The sequence below is a fragment of the Bos indicus x Bos taurus genome, chromosome 16 (assembly GCF_003369695.1).
Source record: "Bos indicus x Bos taurus breed Angus x Brahman F1 hybrid chromosome 16, Bos_hybrid_MaternalHap_v2.0, whole genome shotgun sequence".
NCBI lineage: Eukaryota > Metazoa > Chordata > Mammalia > Artiodactyla > Bovidae > Bos > Bos indicus x Bos taurus.
Window position 1 is genome coordinate 32,696,236 of NC_040091.1, and position 18,666 is coordinate 32,714,901.

An 18,666-nucleotide genomic window follows, 5' to 3' on the forward strand; every position below is an offset into this window, starting at 1 on the left:
GGCCTGACCTCCCCCAAGCTGCGGCGGGCGGGAGGAGAAGCCCCGGGCTCGGCTGCTAGCGGAGAGCAGAAGAGCCTCCCCTCCCGGGCCTCGGGTGCCTGCCGCACGCCACGAGGGCGCGGGGGAAACCCACAACTTCCCGCCTAGGAACGACGCCCCGCTCCTGGCTCCGGCTGGGGGGTGTTCTCGCGAGAGGAGAGGGGGCGCTGGCCGCCGCGGGCTCGGGGGCTCGGGGAAGCCCGCGGACGGGGGCCCGCGGGGAGGGGGCAGAGGCGGCGGGCCGGCTGGGGACGCGGGGAAGCCGCTCCCGCCAGTCGCCGAGCGCCAGCCCCTGACGTCAGGAGTTTTCCTCAAAGTCAACAACAAGCCCCGCGGCGGCGGCGAGAGCTGATCGCGGCCGCCCCAGCGGGAGGAGGGGGCGGGGAGGCGGCGGCGGCCCCCCCCCCCCCCCCCGCAGCGGGGCGCGGCCCTAGAGGAGGCCGCAGACCCCCGACCCGCGCCGGGCCGCCAGGCCCTCTCAGAGCCTCCGCCCGCCGCCGCCTCGCCTCGCCCGCGCGACCCGGCCCCCGCCCGAGCGGAGTTTTCTGGTGATGAATTGAATTTGTAGCCGAGATCCGATTCCCACGTAGAGTCTCCGCCCCCTCCCCCCCGCCGCCTCCCTCCTCCCGCCGCCGCCGCCGCCGCCGCCGCCGCCGCCTCCCGCTCCAGCTCCGCGGCCCGGCCGGCTCCCTCCCTCCCTCCCCTGCAGCCCGCCGCCTGCCCTCCCGCCGGCCACACCGGGCTCCAGGGGGGCCAGAGGCTCTGCGGGGTGGGGGGAGGACAGGAGGGGAGGAGGAGGGAGGGGGACCCCCGAGTCGCCCCCTCTCCTCCCCCCGCCCCCCGGCTGCATCCTCCGCCGCCGCCCGAGCAGCTGCGGGGCCGCCGCCGCCGCCTTTGCAGGTAACAGCCACCGCCCCCCCCCCCCCCAACTCTCGCCCTCTCCCCGCCGCGCCTGCACTCCCCCCGGGGTCCCCCTCGGGCGCGGGTGGTGGTGGGTGAATGAGGTGGGGGCGTCCGGCTTGTCACCGCGCCGGGGGCGTGGGCGTGGGGCTGGATCGCCGGGGGCTGGGGTGAGGGATGCGGGTGCGGAGGCCGGGGATGCCCGGCGCGGGCGGACCGCACCCCTCACTTTGCGGGGGAAGCCGGGGCGGCGGTGCGCGGGGGCCGGGGAGGGTGTTCCCGGCCTAGCGGTGCGGTCCGGGTCTGGGCCGCCCTGGCCCGGCGCCTCCGGTCTCGCTCGCTCTGCGCCACTCTCGCTCCCGCCCCTCACCCTCCCCGCCGGCCGGCGGCGTGGGGAGGGGGCCCGGCTCGGCCTGGGGGTGGCGGCGGGGTTATGTAACGCGGGGAGCGCCGGTGTCAGGGCGTTTGGGTGGGGGAGGGGGCTGTCTGCGCGTGGGTGGGGGAAGGCAGGGATGCGACGGCTCCCCGGGGTCTTGTTCTCCACCCCACCCCCCCGCCGCCGCTGCCGCCAGCGCACAGGAAGAGACGGCACTGGTGGGGTGGGGGGTGTGTGGGAGTGGGGAACGTGCTTGTCTGTGTTTTTAATAGTAGTGGGTTTTGATCCGCTCGGGAGTTGTGTGCTAAGAATAGAAATGTGCGGAAGATGCTGGCTTTGGCGGATCCAGTGATGCTGTCGCTGCTGGCGGCGGCGGCGGCGGCTCTGGCTGCAAGTAAACAAACCAGCCTCTTCCTCGTCCACCTCCTCCTCCTGCGCATCGGTCTGCATCAGCCATGATGCTGGTGGGGCCGTTCTGAGCCCAGAGTTGAAGCGGAGCCGGTTGCTGTGTGCACCCAGACTCCTAGGCGGGGTCACCCCTTGTTTGGGATTTCCCGGGATTCTGCAGTTAGGCTCGATTGAATTTCTTTGGGGCCAGGTTTTCGATACCGGTATTTACTGTTTATCTTCTGAAAGCAGAGGAAATGCTTACCCATAAGTCAAGGCTGGGATACTCACGTTACTTCCATCAAAATAATGTTATGAAAGTGACACCAACACGTTCCACCAGTGTGGTAATTGATCGAAAGCCCAGTAGTTTGTAATTGATAAACGTTTCCAAATAGAAATTCAACAGTGAAACCTATGTATCTATAGTAATTACTCGTGTTGATAAAACGTTCACTTTTTTAGTTCATCGTGACGCTGAAGAATGTGAAATAATGACTTTTTTTTGTAGTTAATACGTTGTCAGCTGCCTGACATCAATTTAGATGTATGTTTCATCTTTGGTAAAGTATGGTCTTATAATATCTTTCAGTGCACTATAAATCATTAAACAACTGTTGGGCTTTGGTTTTGGTGAAAAGTCATTAAATTAGGTTATAGATTGTTGGAAAACAGTTGAAAAAGCCAAAGGAGAAAGAATCCTATGAAGATGGTTTAGGAAACTCTGTCTTCAGAACTTGTTATTGTGAAATATGTATAAATGAATAAGAATATTCCAGGAGGTAGATATTCCAGGAGGTAGTTGTCTAAAACGTGAAGACAACTTTTATTGGCGTATCTACTTACTAGTATTACTAGTTTTCCAAGGTATACGACAGAATGCACAATTATTTGTAAGATATATGTCGGGACTGTAGATTTTTTTTCTTTTGCACATACATAATCTAGACTTTGAAAGTTTACTAGTGAGACTGTATTTGACGGTCTGCTTTTTGTTTTTCTCACTAAAGTTTACCCCACTATCTTTGGTTAGTTTGAGCTTTTAATTTTATAGTGAAGAAAGTGCATGTATCACATGACTGAGACAACATTGGAAGTTAGAGACCAATAAAGAGTTTAGTTTTGTGTTTGTATTGTGTATTTGCAGTATATAGTATGTTTTCATAGAGTGTTTAAAAACTAATATCGTGTCTAAAGTCATTCTGCAAAAAAATTTATGAAACTATTATTTGTATTCATCTTGTCCCATACTCCTAGCCTTTCTGTAATGATTACTTTAGTGAATTGTTTTCCAACTTAAAATTAATTTTTACTTTGACTCTTGAAGTTGTGTGTTTAAAATTATTACTTTGGATGTTTTTGTTTATGTAACTTTAATGGCTGTAAAGTATTTTAAATAAGATTTCTTTCATTCATTCATTGAACAAGTACTGGAGTGTTGGCTGTGTGGTAGGGACTGATTTGATCGAAAACTTTTACTATTTACATTTCATCCAGAAGATCACTACTATTAGTGAATTTGTTTTCAGAATCACTGCAAATCTAAACATGTTTTGGCTAAACGTATGGAACAAATGTACTTAGTATAGAGTCTTGTGCAAAGTAAGGATTTAAGGTTTTTTAAATTCTAGCTCTCTAAACATGAGACCTTCTTACAAAAAACTCAATGGAAACTTTAAACTATTTAGGTTTCTTTAGAAAGAGGAACTGGTTTTACAAATTGATTTTGTGGAAGTTTAGAATTTACTTAAACTTTGCATAGTTTATGAAAAGATGGTTAGACTTTGTTGTTACAGCTTTCAGTACTAGACTTCACCCTTGTGAAGATAAGGCAGTTATTGTTAATGATGTGTTAATTGGATTTTTTAGCATGATTTGATAGGATCTAGTCTTTATACTGTGATTAAGTTTCAAGCACTAAAAAATACTTAATTTAGAACCATTAGCTTTGAATATCGTAAAATGCAGGGCATTTCATATTGACCAAATCTATCCTGTAGTTTGACTTGGTTTTTATTTTTAATATAAAATATAATTAATGCACATGATTAATTTTTGTAGATTTGTATTTATTTAAATTACTTAAAATTTCTGTTTTCCCCTCTGGGTTTTAGAGTGTGCATCAGTGTTCTAAATCTTGGTTTCATACAGCTTGTACTTTCCTGTAGTTTCCTTAATCGTTTTATGATAACTTAAATATTTCATCATGGTCTTTTACGTGTGATAAGAGCTGGATTCAGTTTAGAGTTAACAGGAGCCAGTGCCTGATGAACGCTTGCATGTTCCAGGCACTGTTTTATGTGCTTAACATGTATAAATGCATTTAATCATCATAATAGCCTGTTACACTTCTGAAAGAGATTTTCATAGGAAAAAACACCTTTCTCGCATTGTGAAATTTTTGTTTCATTTGAACCTTCTTAGTTTTAAAACACATCTTTTAGTGTTTTCCTAACCTGTTTATATCTATTATTAGAGTTCACAGTGACAATGCTAAATTTCACTAATGTAGTACAATAAAATTTACACAGAAATCAAGACAATATGATTTGATTATCATTTTATATCAAGTCATATGTAAAAAAGCTATATTGACTGATCCACAACATTTTTTTTTCATTTTTTTCAAATGCCAAATTAAATGTTTCAGGTGTTTACATGTTTTATTCTAAGCACTATAGTCTTTGAACATGTTAGATGTAAACATTTCCTTTACCAGAAAATCTTCAAATAATAGTCAGTATGTAAATTAATTTATGCTTCTTGACCTGTAGATTTCATAGTTTTTTTTCTTTTCAATTCTCTGGTTATATTTATTTATCACCAGTTACAGATATTTCACATTTATATATGGGTATATGTTGCTAATATTCAGAAGGAAAAGTAAAAAAATACTGGAAGAAATCACTTAGAGATTTTCAAATGAGAATTTTTCTTTATATTAATTGAAAAAGTCTCTGACTATATTTGGGAGTCTAGGGGAGGAGAGGGGGAGAAAGATATTTTTTCCAGTATTGGCATTTAGTCCAAATTTTTGTCTGAGTGAACTTGATGTTTGAATGTTTTATTAACGTTTTGAGGACTGGAAGTGTGTATAATCAGGATACTGTCACCTAAGATGGCATCTATAAGTGAAATAGGTACTTAGTAGTTTTGAACTTGAAGAACTATAAATAAGAGCTATTTACAGTTCATCTAGTGCTACACTTTTGTTTTTATGGCTAAGGAAACTGAGGCACAGAGAATTAAAGGACCTTATACAGCATCACTCTGGGTGGGGCAGAGTTGGGAACAGGGACCCAAGTTTCCTACCCTGCCCTGTGCTCTTTCTAATGCACCACTGAGATGAACTTTGTTACAGAATTCTATACCTACTGCTTAATTCTCAGTTTAATCAGGAGTAAAATCTGTCAGGCTGATTAATGGCATTTGTGTGTGTGTGTGTGTGTGTGGGTGGGTGCTTTTTGTTTTATAATCAGGAAGGTTCCCAAGTCAGAGTTAGGAAGGATTTTACGTGTATATTAAAAAAATATGGCCAACCATGCAACTGAGATTCTTTTAGTAACAACCTTCATCCTGTCCATTGGTCATTATGTAAGTGCTTTCATCTAGAGACAAGCCACATTTTATATTAAAAATGTAGGGGTGAATTTGTCAGTAGCTTGTTCAGTGGTTTAGGAGAACCAAAGGAATCCAGTAAGCATTTTCTTAGTTGTTTCAAATTAAAATATTGACTATATTACCCAGTACAAGTTGCTGTTTTTAATTTGATTAATAATGGATATGTTGGTTGAAATGATACTCAAATGCCCTGAACAGGGATAAGAAAGAGGGCAGAAATGGTTTATGGTTTTGTATACATATTTCAAAGTTTATAAAGTTGATTATTAAGAATTGGCAATTTAAAATAACTGATATTTTGTGTGAAAGTTAGAAATCTTGCCTATGCTTATTCAGGTATTTCCCCATAGTGTGAAACAGTGAAGATATCTATATAGAAAGAGTTTAAAGAAAATCCACAGAGTATATTACAATCTGAAGAGAAGAAAGGTATCCAAAGTATATAGTTTGTACTGTTCATTTCCCTATATGATATCTTTTTAGCAGGATAGCAACTCATAAAAGGACAGACTTTGAAAAGGAGATCAAGTTACCTTGAATTTCCTTTCCACTCCAGTATTTTTCCTTTCCCTCAAATCCTTTTGAATGTTTCATGTAGTCTTATGTATTTATTACGGCATATATTAGTTTCACCTATTTCTTAGAATCAGTATATACCATAGAAGTATATTGTGGTTACCCTTGACCATCATTTGTTTTTCAAAGTAGAAACTTTCTATTGTGTTTGGACATCAATTCTTCATTAGTTTAATTTGGCTAGCATATCTAAAAGTATATTAAAAATGTGGGTACAGAGCAAGTATATTCTGGATAGTATTAAGTATACCCAAATGTATAGTAGTTTTAGGGCTTTTCTGATGGCTCAGTGAGTGAAGAATCCACCTGTGATGCAGAAGACACAGGAGATGTGGGTTCGATCCTTGGATCAGGAAGATCCTCTGCAGGAGGAAACGGGAACCCACTCCAGTATTCTTGCCTGGAGAATCCCATGCGGGCTACGGTCCATGGGGTCACAGAGAGTCCACTTGACTGAGCATGCCCAAGCTCAATAATATAGTAGTTTATAGAAGGTTGTATTACAACCTATTAACCTATGAATTTTATTCTTTATAAAGAAGAATTGCTAGGGGTGCTTTTTAACTTTATGTTAACCTACTTTTAGTCTTCTGTTATAATCTGTGATGCAGTAGTTATATTTAAATTTTAATTTATTTGAAAACATGTTTTATTGGACTTCTGAAATATGTTATAGAAAAAATGTTCAGAACTGTTCACAAATGTTGCACATATTTTTGAGAGTTCATATTTTGTTACTTTATAGAAAGTATACCAAACTGATAGAAGACTTGAATTGCTTCTTGTCACTTGTCATTACTTTGTTATGGTAACTGTAAAGAAATAATGTTATCATTATTGGTTGGTTATGGTCTTCTTAAGTTCAAAATTGTAGATGTGGTAACTACTGCACAGATTTGTTTTTAGAGTTAATTGAGAAAATGGATGTGAAAGCACTTTGATAAATTATTTTAGGTTTGGAAAACATTTTTAAAATATTTTGTTTAGCTTGGCCCTTGTATACTCAGTTTAGTTCTTGTCACAGAGTAGATAATCAGTACATATTTATTGACTGAATAAACATAGGGATGTGTGTTTATTATGTGTTATACACACACACACACACACACACACAATTTCTTGAGTCTTTCTCAGCATTAAGGTCTTTTCCAATGAGTCAGCTCTTTGCATCAGGTGGCCAAAGTATTGGAGTTTCACCTTCAGCATCAATCCTTCCAATGATTATTAATGAATAGGGAAGAATATTTATTATAACTTTAATTTTTTTTATGTAGGTTCTTCTATAATGTTTAAGTTCAGGTTTTTTTTTGTTGTGGCTTCATACCATTCTGTTTGTCAACTTAGAATTTTAGTTCGCTTCATCTTAATTCGTTATCTAAAGCTGCATCTCTTTTCTTTCAGTCATCCATCTATTCATTCATTTACTCCATATTTGTTAAGCATCTCTTATGTGCTAGGAAGCATCAAATTGCTTTACTAAATAATAATGCTATTGAATGAGATAAAAGATGTGAAAATGTTTTGTAAATTGTAAAATGAATTTAAAATATTATTATCAAAATCTCAGATAATTTTGTATGAAAATGCTTCTAGTGTAACTAAATGTGTAAATTCTGAATTGAATCTACCAAGAATTTTGAATGAAATTTTTCATAAGAATGGGAAAAATTAGATATGCAATATGTTTAAAAGAAAAATAAGCCAAATTTTGTTGCAATAGCTCATTGGACAGAACAGATTTCTAGAGAAGTAGTTACTGTAGGAGGAGGTAAAGTTCACTCTACCTTAGCAAACAGATTCCAAACCTAAAGTACAGCCCAGCATTTAGCAGATTAGTGTTTTTAATAACATGTAAGACTTGAGTGGGAGAGCGTGTTCGACTTGGTGCAAGAGTGTTGCCACTGCAGGAAAAGTAAATCAAAGACTATGGTTAACTGCATGAGAGTCAATGCCATTGGTTCTGCATTAAAGACAGTGTTTATTTCTAGCTTATTGATCATAATTCTAGAGTAAAATTACCTTTAAGCGACTTTTAAATTGTTTTTGAAGTATGTATCATTTTAGCCAGTAGAGACCCAGGAGCAGTTTTAAAGCTGAAAATTATGATTTTGGGTAGAACTTGGTGGTAATATTTTAAGATGTAGTATGGATAAAGCCATGTGTGTACTGCCTGGGTTGACTGGCCCTGTTGAAGATGATAAATTTTGTCCTATTAATTTAATATACATTTAAAAAGTTTAAATATATAGGCACTGGTAAACATCTTTATTTAGAAAACTCGTTTTTGGAAGCAATTTCTTTATAAAACTAAATTCATTAATTTGGGGTTAATCTGAGTATTTCAGTCTATTTTTTTGTCCTGATGAGGCTGTGCTAGTGGAAAGTGTGTGCCTGTTTCTGTCGTCTTGATTCTCATAAAGTAGCTGTGTTATGTTGGGCAAGATGCTTTATTTGTCTTGACTTCTTTTTTCTCAGCTGTGAGATGAAGGTGCCTTCTAGCTTAGAGTCTAACAATGAAATGTACACCTAAGAAAACAGAATCAATTTTGAAAATACTTTTGTTTTTCTAGTGTTTTATGTAAGGGTATGACAATGCAGATTATTCTAATAGGAAAATATTTATGTTTATTGATGTGTTTTGTTTGTTTGTTTATTTACTAAGTGTTGGTCGAGGATCTCTTTCTTTTCCAATCCCAAGGATGTTAAGATAATGAATTTTTGTTTACCCAGAGTATATAGTTTAATAGTTAGAAACCAAGGATGATTAATAGATGTGATGCCCCTTGTTATAAGTATGACCAAAGAAGGTCTAAGTGCAGTTCTTCTAAAGACATCATTAGTGTCCCTAATATTTAACTTCCTTATACAGTTGACCCTTGACCAGAGCTGGGGTGGGGGAAGCGCCCCACCCCAACCTCAGTGTCAAAAATCTGCCTACTGCTATCTCTGCCTCAAAAACAAAGGAATTGATAAATGACTCATCCAGGGGCAGGAAGCTGACAGTTTGGATAAAATAAAGATTCTTAGTTCTTTTGATTCCACATGTTTGTGATCTCTAATTGAACACAAACTTTTCCTCACACTTGGGTAACTTGAAGATCTGTAAAATGAAGATGCAAGTAGTATATTTCTTTTGGGGAAAAAAAAAATCTACATATAAGTGGACCTGCACAGTTCAAACCCATGTTGTTCAAGGGTTAATCGTAATTATGTTGTATAAGGAGTTAACCCTTTCAGTTATCTAGCTCCATATTAAGTAGCCAGCTGATCATGTTGCGTTCTTAAGGAAGTTACGGAAATCAAATTAAAATGATGTTTTGATTCTTTACCGAAAGCTTTTTTGTTTTTTTACCTGTTTTTAATGGTGAAATCAGTCTTGTCTTGAATTATGTGGTCATTTCCTATGGCTGTTTGTCACAGTGTGTTCCCTTGGATTTCAATGAATGTTACTAAGGAAAAAAAAAAAAAGCCTTGTGTGTTCAAATAAGTTTAGGATTTGCTGAGATAAATAAGATTATACATGATGTATTTTATACCTTTAATATGGTAATAGTGATGTTTCAAGAGAATGACATGGTTTATAGAATTTCCCAAACTTGTTTGACCAAATAAAAATTTTTTTTCTTCTTTTAACCCTCTTTTTCTTCTTATTTTTCTGGAATTTCCCTTTTATTCTGTCAGACATGTTTTGGAAAAATACACCAAGATTCTAGTATTCCTTTTGACTCTGTGCAGTAGTTAGACTGGAATGATTTTGAGGACAGTCTCGGTCCAGCCTGACATGACAGGGGTGGTCTTCTTTTCAGCCACACAAACTTTGTCACGCTCTCTTGAGAGAATGGTAGTCTTAATTCCTGATTGCTAGATGATTAGGCTCTGTACTTAATGCGCATTGGAAAAAGAACTATAATTCATTTCAGTACTAGCTAGGAAGTCTAACCTTGAACTTATTCCTATGCACTATTTATCAAAGTCATATTTGAGAAAATATTGGGTTGACCAGAAAGTTTGTTTGGGTTTTTCCCTAAGATGTTACAGAAAAACTCAAACTTTTTGGCCAATCCAATAGTATAATTCTATATACTCCATCCGTTTTTTCTGGTTATCTAAAATGTATACCTTGGTTCCTGTATCATGTTTCTTGGTCCCTTTTTGTGGAGCTGCTTTAACTCAATTATATCTTGACATTTTTCCTTTTAGATTGAGAGAGACAAGAACTAGCCTGTAAAACTCATTGCTGTATGTATGTGAGGATATTTTTGAGGACTTTTTGTTTATTACACTACAAGGTCTCTTATAAAGATCCACGGGTTAAATTTCAGATTTTTGTCCCAGGAAAAATTTTCTTCTGAACAACATTTTTTCTTTTAAAAAATATTTATGGATACTGTAAATAATGAAACTGATTTTATTTCCTTATTTGCATTGCTTCCTGAAAGCTTCATGTTAAATTTGTGGTCCATCTTTCACAAATATGTAGATTTTTACTCTGGTGGCTTTTTATCTTTGCTAAAGTCAAAGAATGTGGGCTTCAGAATCAGATTGCGTTCAGCTCTTGGTGCCACCATTCACGAATTGTATTTAAATCTGGGAATCAGCTTAATCTCTGTAAGCCTCAATTTCCCCATCTGCGAAATGTAATCGTGCCCTCATAGGGTTGTCGTGAAGATTACCAGAGAATAATTGATATTACAGTTCTCGACATGTCTTTAATACTCCATACCTTTTCCCACTTTCATCTTCCCTATGTTTCAATTCACCTACTTTAAAAAATAATTGATTTTATAATATTTATAATATTTTATTTCTTGTAATCTACCTAAGATATTTCTTGGAACAAGGCAGAATAAGCATACATAAATGTTGGTTTCTTAGCACATTGTTTTTTACATAAAATCTAGCAATTAAAAACTTTCACAATTGCTTTGCCATAACTGTTTCAAAATTTACTGAGATTTTGAAACTAAACGTACGTGAAGATTTACTTTTAGCCTGTCTCACTTTCATTTTCTTCCCCTTTCACCTCAAACACCCATCATCAAGTCAATTTTCTGTACTCTGAGTAGATATGACAGTGGTTAAGACATTTTTTTTTGTTGAAACCTCTTAGGTTAAAAGTTTCACTATCATTTGAAATCTGTCACAAGACCAGAGAAGTGCATTCATTGTAAAACTACTTAATAAATAGGTTCCGCAGTTTGAAGAGCTAGACTTTTATGTGAGGTCAGGTCAGTTGAAGACATTTACAAAGAATTAGTTGTTTGTTATTGCTATGTGAGTTGCAAGAATGGAAAAAAAAGAAATTCTTTCTTCAATACTTCCTTCCAGGCTGAGTCATCACTAGAGAGTGGGAAGGGCAGCAGCAGCAGCAGAGAATCCAAACCCCAAAGCTGGTATCATAAAGTACCATTTCTCCAAGTTGGGGGCTCAGCGGGGAGCCATCATGAGCGATGTTACCATTGTGAAAGAAGGTTGGGTTCAGAAGAGGGGTAAGTGTTCAACGGAACTGAAAACAATATGGTTGGTAAGTGTGCTAACACTTAGTTGTGTCCTGGAAGTCACTATCTTTTTTTTCTAATGTTGGAAACAAAGTAAACGGTGGCATACTATGTCCACTAACATAGAAACGATATTTAACTTGTGTTAGGAGTTTGCTTGTTATTTCGGAATTCTTTGTAATACTTGATTTTGATCATTTATAATCAAGTTATGAAGGTTTGGCTTATCTGGTATGTTGTGTGCATGTATGTTACAGAAAGTTTGTGTTGTGTTTTTCTCTGTTGTCCACAGATTCTACAATCCAGAGAGATGTCTTTAGATGTCTAGAAAAATGTCTAACTTGTATTAAAGACATGTAAATAAAAATACCCAGTTATATTAAGCCATTTTTGGGTGGTGGCAGGGAATAGGATTAAAGTAGTAAAGAGGCAGGATTCTCTCACAAACTCTGGATTCAGTAATCCTATAGTTAGATAAGTAAAGTCCTAAAGTAAAAGACCTGGTGAGGAAAGGGAATGTGTATGTGTGCCCACGCATGTATGTTTAATTTTGTATTTTAATTTTTCATGATCCACTTGTATTATTTTTTATTCACTCCTATTTTAGGTAAATAATTCAAATGCATTATTATTGCTTTTTAATACTAAAAAAAGCCTCTTGAATGTAAAGCTTAGTTTATCCTCCATGAGATCACCTACTAATGAGGTTAATGTGCTTATTTTGAAATCTAGACTAGAGTTTAGACTAGTTGCCAGGCAACTACTGTTTATCCACATGGCCAAATTCAGTAGGATGAAGATGGCTCCATTTTCAGAGCTTTAACTTCTTGTATATCTGTTTTCTAGTTAAAAGTTTCCTCTTAATAATTTTGTAATTTTAAATATTCTTTGAAGCTTTGTAGTTACTATTTAAGGCTCAAAAGATGTTGTCAGTAGTTAAATATGATTACATATTAATGAGTTTTTAAAAAATAAGCCTTACTGAGTTGTAATTTATGTACAATTAAACTTCACCTGTTTTAAGTGATAAATTTTGCTAAATTTATACACGAGTGTAACAAATGTTACAACCATGATGCAGAACATTTGTATTATCCCAGAAAGTTCCCTCATTCCCCTATGCAGTCAGTCCTCGTCCTTGAACCCTGGCAACCACTGATTTGCTGTTACTGTAATTCTGCTTTTCTAGAATTTCATATAAGTAGAATCATACAATGTGTAGTCCTTTGGGTCTGGTTACTTTTACATAGTCTAATACTTTAAAGATCCATCTGTGTTGCTGTGTATATCATTAGTTTATTCCTTTTTGTTGTTGAGTAGTATATCACCATCTAGACATACCACAGTTTTTCTGTTTCCCGGTTGGTGGGTTGTTTCTAGTCTTTGGCTGTTATGAATAAAGCTGCTGTGATCATTTGAGTACATGTCTATGTGTGATGTGTTTTCATTTTTCTTGAGTATTAAGAATGAGATTGCAGAGTCATATGGTAAGTATATGTTTAACTTTTTACAAACTGTTTCCCAAAGTGGTTATTTGTATTGTTAAAGTTTAATTTTTCCCATGTTATTCTCATAGTATAAATTTGGAAAGCATTTTCATATTTCAGTGCTATATGAAAATTTAAAAAAATTTTTTTAACTTGTCTGTTACATTTATATATTTTTTCCTACTTTTTTTTTGGGGGGGGGGATGGCAAATTAGTTAAACCTTTTGGAGTTTTATTTTATTAATCTCAAATATCTGCTCTCACAAGATAGTTGTGAGTTAAGTGAGATAGTGGATGTGGATGTGTTCTGACAGTTCTTAAGGTATTACTATCACTGTATTTTATCAAGGTATTAGGAGTGGTTCTTGAGTCTTATTTAATTGTGTCTTGTCTGAAATACTAAAATTAGGTTTGGTATGTTGTGCATGGCGTACAGAATAAAGAAAAAATGAAAGTGAATTCTCAGTGTTTTTCCTGTATTGTTTAGTGAATACGATTGTAATGAGTGTGTGTGTGTGTGTGTGTGTTTATTTTGGGAAATAATGGTCATATAAACAAGAATTTGAGGTACACAAGGTATAGAATGAAAAGTAACTCTGCCTCTTCCAACTAGTTTCTTGCTTTAGAGAGAACTTTTTTATTTTTAATTCTGCTGATTATTACCCCAGTTTTATATATAATATGCTAAACCTTACTTTTGATGAATCTTAAGTAATCTAGTGTACCTTCATTGAGAAAAATAAAAAATTTTAACTTTTAATACCTATTTTCTCCCTTCCTCCGCTTATTTATTTTTTGGTGTTTGTGGTTAAACTTCTAGCTTTTGTACTACTAATTCTAGAAAGTTTTTAGACATTGGACTCTTAAGCTTGCCACTTTATAAGCTGAGAAAAAGTGATACCCCTCCCAATCTTTTCCTTTGAATTCCACATTCCCTTCCCATTTTATGTCAACTGTAACATTGACTTTATAATTTTAAGGCTTATAATAGTTGCTGCTTCTAAAAAGCAGTAATCTGTACTATGATTATGTATTTATTACTCACTGCAAAGTAGTATGATGGGATTCTTAGAGAAGAGGTGGGTTTTTGTACTCTATTGATATTCAATATCATCCCATACTTTAGTTTGGCTTCTAGTATGGCATATCACTTTTTTCTGGATTTTCCCCCTGTTGGTAGAAGAGCCTTCTTCATCATATCACTTGGTTATCTAGCTTTTTAATCATACTATATGTGGAAGTTCTGAGATAAACTGATTTTTATGAGAATGATGCTTAGCTAGTGTCACATTATTTAATTGCATTCTTGGATAAGTTCTTTGCTTGCTTAGCTCTCATGTCTTTCCTCTTTTTGTTTTGGATTTATTTTCAGTTTTCTGGAGTATTTTCTGAAGTCACTTTTTCAGAAAGAATGTGTGTGGGTGCTTGTCAACACCATGTTTGAAAAATCCTTTTCACTTTTGCACCTGTACATGCCTTGGCTGGGTGTAAAACCAGGTTTAAAATAATTTTTCTTCAGCATTTTGAAGGTTGCGGTTCATTACCTTTTAGTAATGTTTTACTGATAAGAGATTTGATGCTACTATAGAATAGTATTTTTGTAGGTAACCTGATTTGTATTTTGGAAGCTTTTTGTGTTGATGCCTTTTTATCCTTGGCATTATAAAATTTGAAGAGGATGAGTTATAGTCCTTTTAAATTTTTTCTGTAAAGCATTTGTTAGACCCTTTGAAAATGTGAGCTGTGTCTTTAGTTCTGAGAAATCTTTTGTATTTCTTTCATTATTTTTCCCTTCTATGTTCTCTGTGTTCTTTCCACATTGTTTTCCCTAGAGCTTCTATATACCAAAGTCCGTTTTAAAGTTTTTCTTTTGTTTTACATCTCTTTGGCTTTTTTGTCTATTTGTTCTGAGAGATTTCCTTGACTGTTTCATAACCTTTATTGAATTACTTATCTCAGCTCAAGTTCAAGTTCAGTCCTCCAACTCTTTGCGACCCCATGGACTGCAGCACATCAGGCCTTCCTGTCCATCACCAACTCGCGGAGTTTGCTCAAACATGTCCATTGAGTTGGTGATGCCATCCAGACATCTCATCCTCTGTCATCCCCTTCTCCCACCTTCAATCTTTCCCAGCATCAGGGTCTTTTCAAATGAGTCAGTTCTTCGCATCAGGTGGTCAAAGTTATTGGAGTTTCAGCTTCAGCATCAGTCCTTCTGATGAATATTCAGGATTGATTTCCTTTAGGATGGACTGGTTGGATCTCCTTGCAGTCCAGGGGACTCTCAAGAGTCTTCTCCAACACCACAGTTCAAAAGCATCAATTCTTCAGTGCTCAGCTTGCTTTATAGTCCAAGTCAGCTACTACTTTATATTTCTGGGGATTTCATCTCATTCATGGTCACTTGCTCTTATTTTTATATATATATATATATATATATATATATATAAAATGCAATTTTTAATCTTAGGACACTAAGGTTTTAAATTTTTTCTCCTCATCAAATAACTCTTCCAATTTGTTTATTCTGGTTCTTTTTGATGGTGGTAGTTGTTTCTTCAGGTGTCTGGTCATCCTTATTTGTCTGTGTATACTTCTGAATGAAAGACCAGAATTACAGATAGTGCCCTCTCTTTTTACACAGTGGAGATTAGTAATGTTGGTGTTTAACTGTGCTCTTAAAAGGTTTAGTTGAAACATTAGAAAAAAACCAAATTAGGCGTACTTTTCTTCTACCCTTAATTTATTCATTTAGACATTTTCAGTGTTATCTTAATGTTTTTAGTCAGGCAGATGTCATATAGTCTGTTGTTGTTTGGCTATATTTTGGTTCAAAGAATTTATTCTAAAGGATTGTTATGATTTGCTGCTTGCTTATTACCCTGGGTAGATTATTATCACCTGAACTTTGGTGTACTCATTTGAAAATAAATATAATATCTGCCTTCTTTACCTTACAGTGTGATTGTAAGCATTACAAGATTATTTAGGGGAGTGGTTTCAGACTCAAACTATAAATAAATAAATATAGAAAAAGTTGTAATATAGTTCTTACTTTGTCAGTCCTTTTTCTCAAATTTGTATTTATGAATCAGTTATTAGCTCCTGTCCAGGTATAATCTCATTGTATTTGTACTTCTGAATGTGAATAAGCTAATAAGCTAATATTGCTCTTTAGCTAATGTCTTAGAATAGGGAAAGAAAGGCTTAAAGATAATTATTGATGTTATGTAGGATAAATGCTTTTCTGACTGTGGCTATTAGTGATATATCAGTAGTGAAAACTTTTTTCCTCTACTTATCCAAAATCATGAGTATTGAGATAACACATTAATTCAGTATTGTTGGTGTTAGAAATTACAATGAAAGAAGCATCAGTTGCAAACTGGAGTATTGCCTGCATTTTCCTTCTTAGTGGTCCTGTGAGAGTACCTAGCAGTTTGGCTGCACATCAGAATAAGAAGCATTTGCATATATATCAGACACTTCTTAAATTACTTTATTCAAAGATCAGCTTGTGGGTATACTCTGGGTAACTTAAAATCTTTAAACTAGGTGTCAAAAGTTTTGCTTTCTTAGTTTCCATTACAGCTAGTATTAATATTTGCTCTGAAGAAACTTACTATATTAGTAAAATGGGAAATTTTAACCTGCTTAAAAGGTTTAAATTCTAGAAATATGTATATTTTAATAATGTTGCATAAGGGTTTATTGTAGTTCATAAAATTTTGTTTGGTTAATAGTACTGTTCTTAAAAACCTAAGTAGTCTATTAATGTGGAGAGCCATTTCCTTTGATAGCAAGTTAAAATTTGTGTTTCTAGTCAACTCATCATCTTACTGTTTTGAAATTGGTACAAATCTAAGAGGTCGTTTTATCATTAAAGCATTTTGATTGATGAAAATGCTGCATGATGTGTTAATTCCTTACACTTTGTGTTGTATTAGTATCTAACAAATTGAACTTCATGTTATGTTCTGTGTGTGTAACCAGCTTGTGTTTTCAAAGAACTTTTTCCCTAAGTTGCCTTGTGGTTATAGTTTCCATTCAGGGACATCCATTGTCCATAAACTGGGTCCTTTGAATGATATTTGTCTTACATTGTATGAAATGGTTTGCTTAGATGAACTAGAATGTTAGTATTTGGTGATTCTTAGCTAAAACTTTATATGTTTATGAGTTTTTTTTACAAAACAACTTAATCTCCACTGTGCAAAGTACACCTCTGTAGCAAAGATTGTAAGATAGGTTATGGTTTAATGTGTGCTGTGATCTAGGCAATTGTAAGTTACTATAGAGAAAACAAAGTGTGCCTTTTTGGGGGTGCTTTTCTAAGTCCAAGGGCCTTTCCTTCTCTTTTAATTTGTATATACTTATGTACATTTTGTTCATATCTTATTCACAAAGTGACTTTTGAAATAAATTATGAAGTGATTAAGAGAAGAGAAAATGACAGCATGATTTCCTGTTTACTAGTCAGTAGCAAGCATTTTCCATAGAGAGTAAAGAGCTGTGGTAGTGACTGCATAAACCACATGATAGATTAGAGAAGCTCACTTTGACTATTGACATTATAAAAGGAGCAGAAACATGGAAAAGTTATATTTATTTTCTAATTGCATTAAACTTGGAGATTTAATGTATCTACAGTGATGTGAAATTTGTTCTTCCTATTGTTTCAATGTATTTGTTTTGAAAGTGTTAACCAAGTCAACCAAGTGGAGAGAATCCAAATGGAGAGAACCATCAAATAGCTTTCATACACATTCTAGAGTGCAAAATTGCTGTTACCCACCTTCCCAAGCAACAGTTGAGTTTGTACATTGACTTTGTATTCTAGTCTCATTAAATTCACTTTTTAATGTTAGTTGACTTTAAAGGTTTTGTTTTGTTGGTCAAGTCATCTGCAAAGAGCCACAGTTCTGTTTCTGCCTTTCCAGTCTTTATGCCTTTAATTAATTTTTCTGGTCTTATTTCACTGGTTAGGACCTTTAGTACAGTGTTGAGTGTAATTGGTGAGAGTGGACATTTTTGCCTTACTTCTTAAAGTTTTCATTTTAGCTGTAGGATTTCACTGCTGCCCTTTATTGAGTTGAGAAAGTTCCCTTCTATTCCTAGTTTGCTGAGAACTTTGAACATGAGTGGGTATTCAGTTTTTTCAAGAGATTTTCCGGCACCTGTTGAAATGACCATTTAACTTTTCTAATTACTGTTTTAATATGTTAATACGGCATAATACTTTGATTGCTGGAATAAACCCGTTTGGTCATGATGTACTATCTTTAATATATTAACAGTTTTGATTCACTAATATTTTGTTAAGGATCCTTTTATACATTTATCAAAATATTGATCTATAATTTTTATTTGAAGTTTTGCATAATAGTTATGCTAGACTTATAAAATAGGTTGAGAATCCCCTCCTTGATTTTTGAAGGAATTTGCAAAAGATGAGTTCTATTTCTTCCTTATATGTGTGCTGAACTGCAGTCAGTGAAGCCATGTGGGTTGGAGCTTTTTAAAATAATATATTCATTCAATTTATTTAATAGATATAGGAGTATTCAGATTTTGTTTCATCTTGTGTAGTTTGAGTAAATTGTATATTTTAAGGAGTTTGTCCATTTCCTGTAAATTGATTTATTGTCTGCTAACCTGACTTTAGGATTTTCCTGAAGTTGATTTCTGTTGACAGCTCTTTTTCTTCGCCTGTGATTGTATTTTCTTGTTACTTCATATGTCTGGTATATAGTTCATTGTGCTGATGTGTTGTACAGACTCT

The 18,666-nt window shown here is 36.9% G+C and overlaps 1 protein-coding gene across 3 annotated transcripts in view; it reads left to right on the top strand.

The window, feature by feature from the left end:
* The first annotated feature begins 692 nt into the window (after window positions 1-692).
* Window positions 693-18,666, top strand: part of AKT3 (AKT serine/threonine kinase 3) — a 281,329-nt gene continuing 263,355 nt past the window's right edge. For 2 of the 3 annotated variants that reach the window (XR_003514899.1, XM_027564716.1), the window contains exon 1: window positions 11,257-11,388. Coding sequence is in view for 2 of the 3 variants with exons in the window: in XM_027564716.1 (XP_027420517.1) it covers window positions 11,343-11,388 (46 nt within the window). In the remaining variant the exon portion in view is untranslated. Of the gene's footprint in view, window positions 940-11,227; window positions 11,389-18,666 lie in introns of those variants that run through there. The other variant, XM_027564715.1, reaches the window with a different exon arrangement.